Raw genomic sequence first — 19205 nt, 5'->3', positions numbered from 1 at the left:
AAAAATGTTTCCAGTCTTTTAAGCTGTACAAACCATTCTTATTTCATGGGCCAATCCAAAATAGGCAGTGAGCTAAGGTTTGCCAACCTGTTTTAGATACATGGGCTATTACCAAATAAAAGTAGTTTCTTTAAGAATAAGAGCTAATACTTCTTCAGTGCTTACAATGTGCTAGGCACCATTCTGAATATTAACTTACTTAATTCTTGTAATAACTCCAGAGGCAGGTAACTATTATTATTCTAAATTTACATATAATATAAGGAAACAGAGAAGCAGACAGAACAATCTGGACAAAGATAAATGACAAAAAGTAACATTACTAAAATTTCAATCCAGGCAATCTGAAGCCTGTTCACACTCTTAGCCAATATGCAACACTTAGTTTCTAAATGAGTATTTGGAATAACAGGTTAAGGTAAAACTGAACTCTGACCCAGTAAACAATATTACCTTCTATTCAAAATAGCTATCTTCATGAAAAAAATTTATGTAACAGAAAATTGTACTCACAAAATATCAAAATTGAAAACTGCTATGAGTAAAAAATTGCTACTGTCTTTAAAGAACTATTTTTTAAATTAGTATTACATAGTTTCTTTTTTCCTATTGGCTCACTATTAAACAAAAATGATTCCTTTCATATAGCTAAAAATTGAGAAAAAATTGCTAAGTAGCTTGTGAACACACTATTAATATTCTAAAAGTCCTGGTATTTTTATAGAATAAACTTTATAGCCTTGACTGGTTGGCTCAGTGGTAGAGCGCTGGGCTGGCATGTGGATGTCCATGGTTCAATTCCCAGTCAGGGAACACAGAAGCAGCAACCATCTGCTTCTCCACCCTTCCCTCTCTCCCCATTCTATCTCTGTCCCTCTCTTCCCCTTCCATAGCACCATGGCTGGGTTGGAGCAATTTGGCCCCAGGCTCTGAAAATGGCTCTATGGCCTCACCTCAGATGCTATATAGCTCAGTTGTCTGAGCAATAGAGCAGTGGCACCAGATGGGCAAAGCATCGCCCCATAGGAGGCTTGCTGGGCGATCTCGGTCAGGGCCCATGTGGGATTCTGTCTCTCTGCCTCCCCACTTCTCACTTAAGAAAATAAAAACTTTATGTATATATTCCTGGTAACTTTCTATAACAAATAAAACTTTATATATAAAATAAAAAACAATATATAACAAAGACTTTATGTAATGAAAATTGGCAACGTTTTATAATAGCAAATAAATTTCTGTTAACATACAGTTTTATAGTTCGTAACAGAAATAAAAACAAGTCTTATATGAAATAAGCAATGATTTTTCTTTTACAGAGATCTAATTATATTATAGGGAGGGAGCAAAAATAGTTTTACAGTTGTTTGTATGGAAAATAATGTAATAATAATAAATAAAACTCGAGAACAAACTGTTTTGTATACTCACAACTGTAAACCTACCTTTGCCCCACCTCGTATTTTACATAATAGTAACTTCTATATTAAGAAAACATAACAATCAAATTAGAAATAATTTAAAACATTTCTCTAGAAAAGATACCATTAAGAAGTATACCAAGCTTTGGCCAGGCACCTCAGTTGGTTAGAGCATTGTACTCATTTGTCAAGGTTGTGGGTTTGATTCCCGGCCAGAACACATACAAGAATCAAACAATGAATGCATAAATAAGTGAAACAACAAATTCATGTTTCTCTCTCTCCCCCCCCTTCCTCTCTCTAAAAACCAATAAATTTAAAAAATGTTTTAAGTTTACCAAATAAGCAGAAAAGTAAATAAATCCTTACGTATGTTGCTGATGTAATTTTGCAATTTCTTTTTCAAAATCTTGAGGTTGATTAGGAATGAAAGAATAATCTGAGAGGTAGCCTGTCAAGTTTTCTGACTGACTGTAGTCTCCAAGTTCAGCTAATAAATAGAAGAAAAATGTTCACTTTAATAAACACAGTTTTTAATTTTTATAGTCAAATCAGCAATATCATGTATTCCATTATATTTGTGCCAGTAAAATATTTGTTTCTGCTGTTAGCATTTAAACAAGTTATAACAATGCATATAATATTCTTCTAGATCTCAAACAACTTCAAAAAAATATTTTTGAATAAAAGTAATTGCTAACTAATTGGATGTTCATTACATTTCCTCTGCAGTCACTTTCTTCTTGTAACTTATGTCTAAAAACATTATACATTAAAGGCAATGTATCATCAACACAGACTATGCAATTATATGTCATCTGCCTCAAAACTGGGCTGATACTTACACTGAACAGCAAATGAAGCCAAAAGGGCAGCAGTATTATAAGGACAGAGCAGTCTAATAAAACAAAACAGAAAATATATAACCCAAAGTTAAACACAATCATTTCAAAAGCATTATATTTATATTATACTCTTCACACTTAAAATTTTCATGTGACTTATATTTTAATTATTAAATAATAAATTTATTTGATAAAGGAATTCGTGTTTTATGTAACTTTTTTCAATAGATAATTTGTTTGCAAAGATCATGAATTCCTTCAATAATACAGAATTAAGAGTATTTTTAAACCCCATTACTAAAAATTTGAAATAGCCCACCTTCCAGTAAGAATGTCTTGTTTAATTTGCAAAAAATACTGGTACCTTAAAAGAAAAAAAAAAAAGATAGAATTTACTGGAATTATAACATTTAAAGATTTAAATCTGTATACTTACATTAACAAATAAAATTGAATATCTAAGTATCTGCTTTTACAACATACATATTAACACACAAAAAGATATTTTAAAATAAGCTTTCATAAATTCATGAACCCAAGTGTAATGCTGGTGGCAAAGGCCAGGCAGGTTCCCATTGGATTCAGGCAGATGGTAGAGAAACAGTAGAGCCAGAAAGCGTTGGGCCATTCCTGTTTAATAGATTCTCACAACGGCGGATGAGCAAACAGGAAGGGGAATATCACTTTTCATGGTAGCAGGTAAACAAGCAGTAAAACGGCCCCTAGCAGTGGTGGGCAGAAAATCTGCAACCCGCCTCGAGTCAAAGCACCCATAAGTAGCCTTACATAGGTTATGCACATGTGGCCCTGCCATGTGCTCACGAAGTAATCAATCAAAGTGCAAGCAAGCCAGCCTAATACACTTGTTTTCCCAACACAAAGTTTTAAAATTCTTCGGTAAATGAAATTTTGTACTGCAAATCTTTTTTTTTTTTTTAAACAATGGAGCCAATAACTGGTGGGCCATTATCTTTAATCTTAGCTTGCACCCAGCGGGCAAGAAATACACACAGTGGGAAAACACTTCTCTTTCCATTCAGGGCTCCCAAAGCCACTGACTTATTCAAGTTTCCTAGAATTAAAGGTTTCTAACCTTACCAGTCTCATTCACCTCAGTTCCCCATCTCCTCTCTGCACAAACTGGCTTCTTCTTCAGCACTCCGCCATCTTGGCTGCTTCTCCTCTCCTCCACATGGCCTTTCTCTGCTCTCCTTTCTCTGCTCTCTCCTCTAATACTAATCTCAGGTACCGAGAGAGAGCAAGTTCCCAGTCTGCCCCATTTCATAGTGTAGAAATCAAAACCTTTAATCCAATATACAAACAAGAAAGACTCTGATACAAAGTCACTTAGGGTGGGAAAGGCTTAGTCTTAAAACTAAGCCTTAGGGTATAACAACCCTGCCTGCTTACAGCCTGTCCCCATACCCAATGCAAACTATAAGCGAGCAAACCTATATATCATATTTACAAATTTATTTGACCAACAGTCCACCCCCTTTTGCTTGCTTCACAATCTAAAGCACAGGTATTCCTGCACAAGGAAATTAGGCACATTACACAAATTACAACAACATGACAAATCATACAATTTCAACAATTACAAAGATACAATTCACCAGTCTCTGAGCACTTTGCCAGAAGCACAAAATGTCCTCTGACTTCTTTCTAGCCATGGGAAAAGCCTCCTGGGGCAGGAGTGTGCTTCCAGCAAAGCAGCCCTCCACCCCTATCAGGGTATTTCACATTGTCCAAAATCCGTAAGTCCATCCAACAAAGAAGCCAGTGCCCACTCTGGTCATAGTCCAGGAATCAGTCCAAGCACAAGGGGCCTCAGCCACCTCCCTCATCCCTGCCGTCCTGGCAGGTATTACACTGTCCCAAAGAGGAGCACGTGGCAATGGCAGTCAGCATTTCCATCTCTGCTCTGGAGAGCATGATGGCATCCATCCCTATGTCCCAAAATTGCAGACCTACCAGGGGCACAGCATGTACTCCTTGCTGCTGGGCTCTCACATTCTGGAGACTGCAGATTGCAACTCCAGCCCGATTCTCCTCATCCTCCAAAGAGGAACTGAAAATATCAGCTCCTGCTGCTGGCCTTGCAGCCCCAGGCCCAGCCTCAGCCCCAGCCTCCCGCCACTGCTGGCTTTCCACAATATCCAGGGCAAATTGCAACTCATGAACCTGTGATTCCTTCTCCAGCAGCTGCTCCATTTCCAGGCAAATTTCATGAACCTGGTCGGCCTCCTTCTCCAGTGCTTGCTCCAGCTCCAGGGTCGGCATCTCTTTCTCCCACGTTTGCTCCAGCTCCTTCCACTGCTCGGTTTGCAGGTCCCGGGCAGCCTCTTCCACAGAACTCTGTTTCCTCACACATGGCTATAAAAGTCAGCCAGCCTACAGCCCCCAAAAGGACAGCCATGGGGGAACCATAACAGCAGCCAGTCCTCTACTCTACCGCTCAAAGGTGGTGGTGGCTCCATACTGAATTCTGAATCCTACCACAGACTATGCCAAATGTAAAGCCAGTGGGCATGGCCACCATCACAGCCACCTGGTCCATGCAGGTTCACATTAGATTCGGACAGACGGTAATGAAACAATGGAGCCAAGAACTGGTGGGCCATTAGCTTTAATCCTAGTTTGCACCAGGCAGGCAAGAAATACACACAGTGGGAAACACTTCTTTTTCCATTCAGGGCTCCCAAAGCCAATCACTTAGCCGAGTTTCCTAGAATCAAAGGTTTCTACCTCACCAGTCTCATTCACCTCTGTTCCCCTTCTCCTTCTCTCTGCACAAATTGGCTTCTCCTTCAGCACTCTGTGATCTTGGCTGCTTCTCTTCTCCTCTATATGACCTTTCTCTGTTCTCCTTTCTCTGCTCTCTCCTCTAATACTAATCTCAGGAACCAAGAGAGGTACTGCAAATATCTTGTTTCGATTAGATCCACTATAAAACTCCTAGTAAAGTTCTCTTTTTTTTTTTTTCCCTGAAGCTGGAAACGGGGAGAGACAGTCAGACAGACTCCCGCATGCACCCGACCGGGATCCACCCGGCACGCCCACCACGGGCGACGCTCTGCCCACCAGGGGGCGATGCTCTGCCCCTCTGGGGCGTCGCTCTGTTGCGACCAGAGCCACTCTAGCGCCTGGGGCAGAGGCCAAGGAGCCATCCCCAGCGCCCAGGCCATCCTTGCTCCAATAGAGCCTTGGCTGCAGGAGGGGAAGAGAGAGACAGAGAGGAAGGAGGGGGTGGGGATGGAGAAGCAAATGGGTGCCTCTTCTATATGCCCTGGCCGGAAATCGAACCCGGGTCCCCCGCACGCCAGGCCGATGCTCTACAGCTGAGCCAACCGGCCAGGGCCAAACTCCTAGTAAAGTTCTAAAAGAGTTACATGACCAAGGGAGAAGATAAGAGAGATCTACTCTAAGGATTGGAGTATGTAGAAAGCAGGACTGAGAAGCATGGCAAACAGACATAGGAGAGTTGGCAGTAGTAATGCACTAGAGATCAGCTAAAGAAAGTCACTCTTTCTGCTGAGACAGAAAGCCAACTGCAAAGACAGGCCTATGTGTTATCTTATTAGGCAGCAAGAAGCTACTAACTATAGAAGTGCACCTTTCCATCTTCATTTGAGTTAAGAAAGCTCTCTTTGATCAGGAAAAAAACCCACCACATTAAGTTCCTTTCTCTACTATTGCTTTACTATTAGAACTGCCAAGTACCCAATTTTCCTTAAAACCAACAAAAATATAAGTATTCGGTATCAAGAACACTGGAGTTGCTTACAAGATGGCATTGGCCTGTCCCTGCTAGTAGATGAAGTCATCTTCTTATATATGTGTCAATACTGGGGCAAAACCACCTGCATTGTATGTTACAGAAGGCCAAATTTGTGGCTTTAAATGTTTAAATAGGGAATTTAAACATTTTTATTTGATACCACTACAAAAGTATACATACTCCAAGAGTCAAAAATCATTAAAAATTTTTAGTTGATTGGTTGATTTAAGTCATTAAAGAGCTACAGGATAATTTAAATTACTAAAGAATAAAATTTAAGGCTTTCAGAGAATCAGATATTTATTAGAACTTGAAAATAAAATGTTGATACAAATACCTTGGCTTTATATATTAATAAAGTCCCTGAGGATTAATACATAATATTACAAATATTATTATTTACTCAATCTAAGACAACATATTTCTAGCCTACTTAGTTTCATAATTAAAAGTTAAAGTTTTCTAGAGAAAAATAATCTTATAGCTAGGATAGAAAGGTCATGTAAATCCTCGACATAATATAAAAGTTACACAAATAATACCTACAGCTTGCTGAATTTAATTCACATACTCATCATTAAGTAATGACTAGTAGAAACCAGAATAAGCTAAACCTAAATGATTAGTCCTAAAATCAGCCAGCATGTGATCTTCGGCAAATTAACTTAAAATTTGGCTGAGCCTTAGTTTCTGTATTTGTGAAAAGAAAATAGAATCACTTGCCTAGTATGAGTATCCCCCCGGGACCCCTAAATAGAAAGACAAAAGCCAACTTTTTAAAGACAATTAAGACCTATATAAAGCTATGGATACTTTCCCTGTGTGCAGATTGCTTGCCTAGCACCACGAGGGGTGGTTTGCCTGTTGGCAGCTGTGATAAGTGTTCATTCCCCTGCCTGTTTACTTGCCCACTCTTGAGAAGATCCAATAAACAGGAATGGCCCAACGCCTTTTGGCTGCATGGTTCTTCTGTAGTCTGCCCAAATCCAGTGTGAACCTGCTTAGCCTTGACCACTGGCATAACATCTGGTGCCGTGAGTATGATTCAGTTTAGACCTGTATGGAACTGGCATTACAATAATGATTGAGGTAAATCTAGATATCACCTTTTTAAGCTGTAAAAAAACCTTCTAATTCAGTCACTAATACCATAAACTAAACACCTAACAAGTACTGAAACAGCATGAAAGCAATGCCATTTGTATTCTCGTGACTCCTGAGAAAATTCCATTTCCAATGATGCCAGCAATAATAAAAGATGTTTAATTTGATCTCTGTTAAGTCCATTCATATTTACCACTAACCTAAAATGGAATATCAAGGTAAGGAAGTGTAATTGGTTTCCTGTTTTATAGAGTTTATTCTAGTCCTTACAATTTAGTAACTGTGGCTAAAGGTGTCTTATTACTAATCAGGACCATCACAATAAGGCTACCTAAGCACAAAAGTTTTAAAAGAGTATTTCTTAAACCTGGTAGCATATCAGAATCACTTGCGAAGATTGTACTGCCTCTGCACAGGTCCCACATGAGACCTACTAAATCAGAGTATCGAGGAGAGTAGCTAAGGCAAGAACCACCCTCAGTAATTCCAATTTGTAATCAGGGTCAGAAATCACTGATGTACAATGTACACTATGGTACTAAAATAAAAACTAGCCGCTTACCCCATTTTATCAAATAGCACCAGCTACAAGATTATAAATCCATTTTATTTATTTTACTTATTTATTGTATTTTTCCAAAGTGAGAAGCAGGGAGGCAGAGAGACAGACTCCCGTACGTGCCCGACTGGGATCCACCTGGCAAGCTCACCAGGGGGCGATGCTCTGCCCATCTGGGGCATTGCTACTTTGCAACTGGAGTCATTCTAGCACCTGAGGCAGAGGCCATGGAGCCATCCTCAGCACCCGGGCCAACTTTGCTTCAGGGGAGCCTTGACTGCAGGAGAGGAAGAGAGAGATAGAAAAAAAGAGGGGGGAGGAGGGGGAGAAGCAGATGGTCGCTTCTCCTGTGTGCCCAGGCCAGGAATCAAACTGGGATTTCCACACACCGGGCTGAAGTTCTACCACTCAGCCAACTGGCCCGGGCCCATTATAATTTTTTAAATGATGCATTGTTTCTAGTGAAAAATAAAGAATTTTCTAGATTGATGGACTAAGCACAAATTAATTCTTCAATTATTATCAAACTTGATTTTACTTTCGTCTACTTCAGGAAGATATTTTCACTTAATTTTATCAGTGAGACACATATTCCTTGACTCCTGTGGGGCAGTGTGGGGCAGCTGTGTTAGGCTTGCTCAATGGTGTACCAGCTGCAAGCACTTTGCTTGATTAGTGCATGAACACATGGCAGAGGCACGTGTGCATAATCTACATAAGGCTATGGGTGCTTGTGCTCAAGAGACATTAGAGACCGGGGATTGCGGATGTGTGGATTGTGTGCCTGCCACTGTGAGGGTCCATTATGCTGTTTGTTTGCCTGAGAGGCGGTTTCTCCTGCCTGTGTGCTTGTCACCCATTGTGAGACTTTGTTAAATGGAATGGCCCAACCCTTTCCAGCTCTGCAGTTTTTCTACCATCTGCCCGAATTCAATGTGGACCTGCCTGGCCTGGACCACTGGCATTACAACTATTAAAATTTCAAATGTTAGGACTGGCTAATCCAGGGATAATATTCTTGAGTTCTCCTATCATAAATAAAGAGGCAAGTGCTGCAGAGGCCCCTTGGCAGCCCCTGCCTGACCCAGACTCCTCCAGGACTCCTGCTGGGAGGCAAAGGACTGCCTGGCACAGCTGGGGGCAGCTCTGGAGATTGAGCCAGGCCAACACTGGTTCCCCACACATGGTCATTACCTCTTCCAAACCCAGAAGTTATTACAATTAAAATGCATTGCAGGTGGAGAGATTCCAAGATGTCAGCGGAGTAGGCAGACATACAAACTGCCACCTCCCAGGACCAAATAAGATTACAAATTAATTTAAGAACAATAATCATGAAAAACCAACTCTGGACTAAAAGAACAGGACTTGAAAACCACCAGCACAGAAGAATCCACACCGATCCTGCTAGAAAACGTGGTGACATGGTGTAGGCTCTCCTGTTCCCAGGAGCGAGGGGCAGATGAGGTTCCAGAGGGTTTCTCAGGGTCTAGTGGGGAGAGAGACCCTGAGAGCATGGGTCCTCCATCCCAGGCCCGGATTCCCAGCCTAGAAACTGAGAGATTGGAGGAGACAGCCTGACAGCATTGAGTGTAGAGAACAGCAAGAAACGTCAGGTGAAGAAGTTGCAGCCTTAAAGGGCTAGTGTAGAAAATATCGCTCACAGCCACTTTCCTAGGGCCCTGGGGTAGAAGAGATCTGAGAGGACTGGTCTTCCATGAGGAGAGTGGGGAGAGTGAGAAGTGGGGACACAAACAGTGATGGGAAGAATACCTGAGCTGAGTCACTATCCAGTGCCCAGGTGGCCATAGCTGGGGGGAGGGTCGCTCCCTCCGTCCAGCACAAGCGTAGCGTGGAGGCAGTTAAACCACTTCCAAAAAGCTCTCCAGCTCCAGTCAGCGTAAAAGGCTGTTCTGAAAGAAGGAAGTAAAGGGGAAGGGCACTCACTGACTGAGGTTTCCAGGAAGACCTGACCTACTCCACCCCTTCTGATACAGAGAATGCGCCCCGTCATTGGAGAGTAACTGGGCCGACCACATCTCTGGTTCTCATAGGCAACCACCACTGCATTCATGGACAGTTTCAACTGGGGCCAAAGAGCAAGATACACCCACCACCCCATCCTAAACACAGAAGTTCCCTGCTGTGTTCTCAGCAAACAAACAGCAGACAAATTAAGACTTTTAAGCGGCTCTCATAGTTAATGAGAACTAAAATCCGAGCAACCAGCAGAGGCTGAGGGATAAAGACCTGGACGAGCTGTATTCAATATACCAACCTCAGACCGACAACCCCAACAAGCTTGCAAACCACACACAGAAAAAAATGGATAGAGAAATGTAATCCACATGAATCAACAGGAGAAATCACCAGAAAAACAACTGAATGAGACTGAAGTAACCAAATTACCGGAAGCAGAGTTTAAAATAATGATTGTTAGGATGCTTAAGGATTTCAGAGCTACAATGAATGGACTTAATAAGCACCTAAATAAAAAAATTGCAGCCTGACCAGGCGGTGGCACAGTGGATAGAGCATCATACTGGGATGTGAAGGACCCAGGTTTGAGACCCCGAGGACGCCAGCTTGAGTGTGAGCTCATCTGGTTTGGGCAAAGTTCACCAGCTTGGACCCACGGTTGCTGGCTCGAGCAAGGCCCACGGACAAGGCACATATGAGAAAGCAATCAATGAACTAAGGTGTCACAATGAAAAACTGATGATTGATGCTTCTCATCTCTATCCGTTCCTGTCTGTCTGTCCCTATCTATCCTTCTCTCTGACTCTCTCTGTAAAAAAAAAAAAAAAGAAATTGCAAGCATCAAAAAGGACATTGAAATCATAAAAAAGAATCAATCAGAAATGACAATTACAATATCAGAAATAAAGACTACACTAGAAAGAATCAACAGCAGGCATGATAAAGCAGAGGATCAAATCAGCGACTTAAGAGGACAAGATAAATAAAAACACAAAAATAGAGCAGCAAAAACAAAAGAGGCACAAAAAATCTCAGGAAACTATAAGAGAATTCTGTGACAAAATGAAGAGAAATAACATTCACATCATAGGGGTTCCTGAAGGAGAAGAAAAGAACAAGAGATAGAGAACCTGTTTAAAAAAATCAGTTGAAAACTTTCCTAAATTGATGAAGGTGTAAATCACACAAGTTCAAAAAGCTCAGAGTCCCAAGAAAGAGAAACCAAATGAGATCTACATCAAGACACATCATAATTAAAACACCAAAGTTAAGAGATAAAGAAAAAATACTAAAAGCAGCAAGAGAAAAGAAGTCAATTACCTATAGAGGAGTCCCAATAGGGACAACAGCCACCTTTTAAACAGAAACACTTGAAGCCAGAAAAGAATGGCAAGAAATATTGAAAGTAATGCAAAACAAGAGCCTACAACCAAGACTTCTTTATCCAGCAAGATTATCCTTTAAATTTGAAAAAGAAATAAAAAGCTTCCCCCTCCCCAAAAAAACTCAAGGAATTCATTACAAACAAACCAGCACTGCAGGAAATACCTATTAAGGAGCTTGCTGCAAAAAGAGCAAAGGAAAAAAGAAATAAAAAAAAAGAAGACTATAGATTTAAAGAACAAAATGGCAATAAACTGAGGAAGGGAAGAGAGGTAGAGAAGGGGTTAAACAGTCCAAAGAGAAAGCATTCAGAGTGAAAGGGGACGAGAGAACGAGATCAAAGAAAGGAAAGACATTAGGGAAAGTAGATATATACACATAACAAAGAGAGATATACAGCAAGATAGTAAATCATGGAGGGAAGGGGGGAAAGTGGTGGGTGAGGGGGAAAGGGGTTATCAAAAAGAACATGGAGGCCTGACCTGTGGTGGCGCAGTGGATAAAGCGTCGACCTGGAAATGCTGAGGTTGCCGGTTCGAAACCCTGGGCTTGCCTGGTCAAGGCACATATGGGAGTTGATGCTTCCAGCTCCTCCCCCCTTCTCTCTCTCTGTCTCTCTCTCCTCTCTCTCCCTCTCTGTCTCTCTCCTCTCTAAAAAATGAATAAATAAAAAAATAAAAAATAAAAAAAAAATAAAAAGAACATGGAGCTTGGGGGGAGGGAGAGAGATATATTTGGGAGAACAATTGTAACTATGTAAACACAACAAATTAAAGAAAAAGGCAATACCCCAACAAACACACAGAAAAGAACTCTAAAGTATGTCAATCTCATTTTTCTCACTTGGTCTACTGAAAAGCTTACTTCACAAACATCTAAGAATTGGTTGATAGAAATATATTTTTCTTTTATTAATTTTAATGCAGTAACATTGAAAAATCAGGATACATATGTTCAGAGAAAACGTCTCCAGATTATTTTGACATTTGATTATGTTGCATACCCCTCACCCAAACTCAAATTGTCTTCCGTCACCTTCTATCTGGTTTTCTTTGTGCCCCTACCCTCTCCCCACCCCCTCTCTCTCCTTCCTCGCCTCCTCCACATCCCCCCCCACATGCGTTCATTACCATCACGTTCTTGACATTCTTGTCCCTGTCTCTGAGTCTCATTTTTATGCCCCATCTATGTATTGATATAGAGTTCTTAGTTTTTTCTGATTTACTAATTTTGCTCTGTATGTTATCAAGGTCCAACCATGTTATGTAAATGATCCGATATCATCATTTCTTATGGCTGAGTAGTACTCCATAGTATATATATACCAAAGCTTTTTAATCCACTCGTCCACTGACGGACACTTGGGCTGTTTCCAGATCTTCACTATTGTGAACAATGCTGCCATAAACACGGGGGTGCATTTCTCCTTTTGGAACTGTTCTATGGTGTTCTTAGGGTATATTCCTAAAAGTGGGATAGCTGGGTCAAAAGGCAGTTCAATTTTTAATTTTTTGAGGAATCTCCATACTGTTTTCAACAGTGGCTGCACCAGTCTGCATTCCCACCAGCAGTGCAGGAGGGTACCCTTTTCTCCACATCCTCATCAGCACTTAATCTGTGTTGTTTTTTTGATGAGCGCCATTCTGGCTGGTGTGAGGTGATATCTCATTGTGGTGTTAATTTGCATTTCTCTAATGATTAGTGATGTTCAGCATTTTTTCATATGCCTATTGGCCATCTGTATGTCCTCTTTGGATAAGTGTCTATTCATTTCTTTCGCCAAATTTTTTGATTGCATTGTTTGTCTCCCTGGTGTTGCGATATACAAGTTCTTTATAAATTTTGGTTATTAATCCCTTATCAGAAGTATTGTCAAATATGTTCTCCCATTGTGCAGTTTGTCTTTTTATTCTGTTATTGTCTTTAGCTGTGCAAAAGCTTTTTAGTTTGATATAGTCCCATTTGTTTATCCTGTCTTTTATTTCACTTGCCCGTAGAGATAAATCAGCAAATAGTATATTGCTGCGAGAGATGTCAGAGAGCTTACTGCCTATGTTTTCTTCTAAGATGCTTATGGTTTCACAGCTTACAGTTAAGTCTTTTATCCATTTTGAGTTTATTTTTGAATGGTGAAAGTTGGTGGTCTAGTTTCATTTTTTTGCAGGTAGCTGTCCAATTTTCCCAATACCATTTATTAAAGAAGCTGTCTTTACTCCATTGTATGCCCTTACATCCTTGGTCAAATATCAGTTGTCCATAGAGCTGTGGGTTTATTTCTGGGTTCTCTGTTCTGCTCCATTGATCTATATGCCTGTTCCAAAGCCAGTACCAGGCAGTTTTGAGTACAATGACCTCGTAGTATAACTTCATATCAGGAAGTGTGATACCTCCCACTTTATTCTTCTTTTTTAAGATTGCTGAGGCTATTTGTGTTCTTTTTTAGTTCCATATAAAGTTCTGGAATACGTGATCTATATCGATAAAGTATGTCATTGGTATTTTAATTGGTATTGCATTGAATTTGTAAATTGCTTTGGGTAATATAGACATTTTAATGATGTTTATTCTTCCTAACCATGAGCACGGTATATGTTTTTTTGCATCTTCCTTTGTAATACGGTTGTTTGCATCTTCCTTGATTTCTTTTATCAATATTTTATAATTTTCCAAGTACAAGTCTTTAGTTGCCTTGGTTAAATTTACTCCTAGGTACTTTATTTTTTTGATTGTAATAGTGAAGGGGATTGTTTCCTTAATATCTCTTTCTGGCTATTCATTGTTGGTGTATAAAAATGCCTCCGATTTCTGAGTATTAATTTTATATCCTGCTACCTTGCTGAATTCATTTATCAGGTCCAATAATTTTTTGACTGAGACTTTAGGGTTTTCTATATACAATATCATATCATCTGCAAATAATGATAGTTTTACTTCTTTTCCAACTTGAATGCCTTTTATTTCTTCTTTGTCTGAATGCTGTGGCTAGGACTTCCAGAACTATGTTGAATAAGAGTGGTGAAAAGGGGCATCCCTGCCTTGTTCCTGATCTTAAGGGGTTTGCTTTTAATCTTTGCCCATTGAGTATGATGTTGGCTGAGGGTCTGTTATAGATGGCTTTTATCATGTTGAGGTATGTTCCCTGTATTCCCATTTTGCTGAGAGTTTTAATCATGTACGGGTGCTGGATTTTATCAAATGCTTTTTCTGCATGTATTGAAATTATCATGTGGTTTTTCTCCAATCACATTGATTGATTTGCGAATATTGTACTACCAGCCTTGCCTACCAAGAATAAATCCCACTTGATCATGGTGTATGATTTTTTCCATATATTGTTTGATCCAGTTTGCTAATATGTTGTTGAGGATTTTAGCATTTATATTCATAGGGAATACTGGACTATAATTTTCTTTCTTTGTGTTGTCTTTGCCTGGTTTTGGAATTGGAATTATGCTCGCCTCATAAAAGCAGCTTGGAAGTCTTCCTTCCTCTTGAATTTTTTGAAATACCTTGAGAAGGATAGAAGTTAGTTCTTCTTTGCATATCTGGTAGAATTCACTTGTGAAGCCATCAGGCCCAGGACTTTTCTTTGTTGGGAATTTTTTGATAACTGTTTCAATCTCATTTGTTATAATCGGTCTGTTTAGGTTTTCTGATACTTCCAGATTAATTTAGAAAGATTTTATGTTTCAAAGAATTTGTCCATTTCATCTAGGTTGTCCAGTTTTTTGGCATAGAGTTCTTCATAGTATTTTCTTACAATATTTTGTATTTCTGTTGTGTCAGTTGTTATTTCTCCACTCTCATTTCTAATTTTATTGAGTCTTCTCTCTTTTCTTCTTGGTGAGTCTACTTACAAGTTCATCAATCTAGTTTACCTTTTCAAAGAATCAGCTTCTGGTTTCATTGATCCTCTATTGTTTCTTTAGCCTCTATGTCATTTATTTCTGCTCTGATCGTTATTTCCTTTCTTCTACTACATTTGGGCTTTACTTGCTGTTCTTTTTCTAGTTCTCTTAGATGCAGGGTTACGTTGTTTATTTGAGCTTTTTCTAGCTTCATAAAATGTGCCTGTAGTGCTATGAACTTCCCTCTCAGCACTGCTTTTGCTGTGTCCCATAAATTTTGAGTTGTATGCTCATTATCATTTGTTTCTAGAAATTTTTTCATTTCTTCTTTGATCTCATTCTTAATCCACTCATTATTTAACAACCTGCTATTTAGTTTTCATGTGTTTAAGAATTTTTGAGCTTTTCTCTTGTGGTTAATTTCTAGTTTCATGGCACTGTGATCAGAGATAGTGCTTGATACGATTTCAATCTTCTTAAATTTATTGAGACCACTTTTATGCCCTAATATGTGGTCTCTCCTAGAGAATGAACCATGAGCACTTGAAAAGAATGTATATTCTGCTGCTTTAGGGTAAAAGGTTCTGAAGATGTCTATTAAATCGAGTTGATCTAGTGTGTCCTTTAAGTCTGCTGTTTCTTTGTTAATTTTTCTTTCTTGAGGATCTATCTAGTGATGTTAGTGGGGTATTGAAATCCCCTACTATTATAGTATTGCTATTGATTTCTCCCTTAATATCCATCAAAGTCTGCTTTATATACTTAGGTTCTCCTATATTAGGTGCATACATATTTATAATAGTTATATTTCCCTGTTGGATTGCTCCCTTTATCGTTATGTAGTGGCCATCTTTATCTCTTACTATATCCTTTGTTTTAATGTCCATTTTGTCTGATATAAGTATTGCTACCCCAGCTTTATTTAAATTTCCATTTGCATGAAATGTTTTTTTCCTTCTTTTTACCTTCAGTCTATGTGCATTTTTTGTTTTAAGGTGTGTCTCTTGTAGACAGCATATGTACGCGTCCTGTTTACTTATCCATGCAATTCCCCTATGTCTTTTTTTTTTATTCATTTTAGAGAGGAGAGAGAAAGAGAGAGAGAGAGACAGAGAGGGAGAGAGAGAGAAGGTGAGGAGGAGCTGGAAGCATCAACTCCCATATGTCCTTGACCAGGCAAGCCCAGGGTTTCAAACTGGCGACCTCAGCATTTCCAGGTCGACGCTTTATCCACTGCGCCACCACAGGTCAGGACTCCCCTATGTCTTTTGATTGGATCATTTAATTCATTTACATTTAAGGTTATTATTGATATGTAGTTGTTTATTGCCATTTTATTCTTTCAAGCTGTATTGCTCTTTTGCTATATTCTCTTCCCATTTTGATCTGTTTACAACAGGCCACTTAACATTTCCTGCAGCATTGGTTTGGTTGTAATGAATTCCTTGAGGTTTTCTTTGGTGTGGGAAGCTTTTTTTTTCTTCAATTTTAAATGACAGCCTTGCTGGATAAAGTAGTCTTGGTTATAGGCTCTTGTTTTCATTATTTTGAATATTTTTTGCCATTCCCTTCTGGCTTCAAGTGTTTCTGTTCAGAAGTCAATGTCATCATTATGGGGGCTCCTTTGTAGTTGATAAGTCTTTTTTTCTCTAGCAGCTTTTAATATTTTCTCTTTATCACACAGCTTTGGTATTTTAATTATGATATGTCTTGGTGTAGGTTTCTTTGGGTTTCTCTTTAATGGAGTTCTCTGTGCTTCTTGAACTTGTGAGAGTTTCTCCTTCATTAATTTAGGGAAGTTTTCAGGTATGATATGATGGAATAAAGTTTCTATCCCTTGTTCTTTCTCTTCTTCTTCAGGAACCCCTATGATGCGGATGTTATTTCTCTTCATGTTGTCACAGAGCTAATAGTTTTCTCAGACTTTTTGAGTCTCTTTTATTTTTTATTTTTTTAATTATTTATTTATTCATTTTAGAGAGGAGAGGGAGAGACAGAGGGAGAGAGAGAGAGAGGAGAGACAGAGAGAGAGAAGGGGGGGAGGAGCTGGAAGCATCAACTCCAATATGTGCCTTGACCAGGCAAGCCCAGGGTTTCGAACCGGCGACCTCAGCATTTCCAGGTCGACGCTTTATCCACTGCGCCATCACAGGTCAGGCTCTTTTATTTTTTTCTTCTCTGCTTTCATGCCTTCATTCAACTTGTCCTTCAACTCGCTGATTCGATCCTCAGCTCCATCCATCCTGTTTCTAATTTCTTCCATTGTGGTCTTCATTTCTGATATTGTATTTGTCACCTCTGACTGATTTTTTAATATTTCAATATCATTTTTTATATTTGCTATTTCTTTATTTAGGTGTTTGTAATGACCATCCATTGTTGTTCTAAGATCTCTAAGCATCCTTACAATCATTAATTGAACTCCACATCCGGAAGTTTGGTTATTTCCATATCACTCATTCATTTCCTGGAGGTTTCTCTTGTGGTTTCATTTGGATTTCACTTCTCTGTCTTCTCATTATGGCTGTGTATTTGGGTGTTTTGTTTGTAGAGCTGATTGAGTCTAGGCTTGGTGTTGTCTGCCTCCAGTTTTCAATTGTGTTATTTCTAGGTCTTCTTGGGTTGGCATCAGATATTATTTGTAATCCACTTTCAGATTGGGGCTGCTTTGAAGTCCTGATTTGTTTGTTTTCTTAACAGATGATAGTCTTGTTTACTGATCTCAGCAGGGGGCTTATCTGAAACTGTATCCAGGAATGTGGTGGGTGCAACCTGAGACTCTGAAGGCCCCTTCTGCCAGTTACTCTCTCTGGGTGCAGGGTGTTTTCTCACCTTCAGTAGGGAAGGTGTATCTCAGATCTCCATGGAGACCTGAGTGACCACCCCTCCTCCTCACTTCTTGTTTTCAGCTGTCTTGTTGCACTGATTGGAGCTGGAGAGATGTCTGGAGATCTGTGACCCGGATGCACTTTAGTCTTTTGTTTTGTGCAAGGATCAGCCCCTCCCTCAGCTATGGCCACCTCCAGCACTGGATGAGTAAGCTTCTCAGGTCGTTCCCTGCATTCCTCTTCCCCTCACCATCTGTCTCTCTAGCTCTCTCCCTGTTCTTTTTGGAAGACAAGCCAGCCCTTTAAAACACACCTCCTTCCCTGGTTTCCAGGCAAGTGGCTGTAAGCACTTTTCCTTCTGGGCTCTCAGCCTCATCCCTCTCTGTTCCTGTAAGCAGGGGAGATTCAGGCGCTTCCTACCAGGTTTTTTGTAGCTTCTTCTTTGCTCCTTGGTTTTTGAGATCTGTTCTTGTAGTCCAGAGTTGGTTTTTCACGCTGATTATTCATAAATTAATTTGTAATCCAGTTCGGTGGTTTGAGCTATGCATCTGCCTACTCTGCTGCCATCTTCAGGTCTCCAATAGAGAGAAATATCTTTATTGTATTCTGTTTTTCTACTTCATCACAGTAGTCTAAGCAGGGGTCGTCAAACTTTTTATAAAAACCACCCACTTTTGCAATGCTTGTCAACCTGGTCCCTACCGTGCAACCAAACAGCGCTGCGATTGGCCCATCATGAAAGCTGGAACACCCACTAATGGGCGGTAGGGACCAGGTCTACCAGCACTGCAAAAGTGGGCGGTTTTTATAAAAAGTTTGATGACCCCTGGTCTAAAGGATAAACCAATATATTAACATCTAATAGGCTGTAATAGGTTGAGGCCAGGTAGGTTCTCACTAAATTCCAGCAGACGCTAGAGGAACTGAGGAGCCTGAAAGGGCTGGGCCATTCCTTTTAATAAAGTCTCACAGCGGGGGACAGGCACACAGGCAGGAGAAACCGCCTCTCAGGCAAACAAACAGCAAAATGGCACCTCACAGTGGCTGGCAGGCAATCCGCAATCCCCGATCTCTAATCTCTTTTGAGTAGAAAGCACCCATAGCCTTATATAGGCTATGCACACGTGCCTCTGCCATGTGCTCACACAATAATCAAGCAAAGTGCTTGCAGCTGGTACACCAATGAGCAAGCCTAAGACAGCCAGCCGCCCCACACTCTACCCCTTTAGGGATGCTCGCCTCACAATAGGCACATTATATACATTCCAAAAATGACAACTACAAAGGTACCCTTCATAATATCTCCCTGAGCACTCTCCCCAGGGAATTAACTGGAGGATCACCTCCAACTCTCCACTCCATGATGCCAACAAGGCCACCCATTCATTATATGTGCAGAGCCTGTACTGTACAGGGCCATGTCCATTAAAACCAAAAATGTCCTGGTGCGTCTCTGCAA

At 40.1% G+C, this 19205-nt stretch overlaps 1 protein-coding gene across 8 annotated transcripts in view; it reads right to left on the bottom strand.

Moving 5' to 3' along the window:
- Nucleotides 1-19205, bottom strand: part of PTPN4 (protein tyrosine phosphatase non-receptor type 4) — a 215378-nt gene that overhangs the window by 140396 nt on the left and 55777 nt on the right. For 6 of the 8 annotated variants that reach the window (XR_010725661.1, XM_066233164.1, XM_066233163.1 and 3 more), the window contains 3 exons: nucleotides 2583-2627; nucleotides 2264-2316; nucleotides 1788-1908 (listed from right to left, as the gene is read on the bottom strand). Coding sequence is in view for 7 of the 8 variants with exons in the window: in XM_066233164.1 (XP_066089261.1) it covers nucleotides 1788-1908; nucleotides 2264-2316; nucleotides 2583-2627 (219 nt within the window). In the remaining variant the exon portion in view is untranslated. The remainder of the gene's footprint in view (nucleotides 1-1787; nucleotides 1909-2263; nucleotides 2317-2582; nucleotides 2628-19205) is intronic. The other 2 variants (XM_066233166.1, XM_066233167.1) reach the window with 1 other exon arrangement.

Source organism: Saccopteryx bilineata, chromosome 5, assembly GCF_036850765.1.
Source record: "Saccopteryx bilineata isolate mSacBil1 chromosome 5, mSacBil1_pri_phased_curated, whole genome shotgun sequence".
Lineage (NCBI taxonomy): Eukaryota > Metazoa > Chordata > Mammalia > Chiroptera > Emballonuridae > Saccopteryx > Saccopteryx bilineata.
This window is presented reverse-complemented; position numbering and strand designations above follow the sequence as displayed.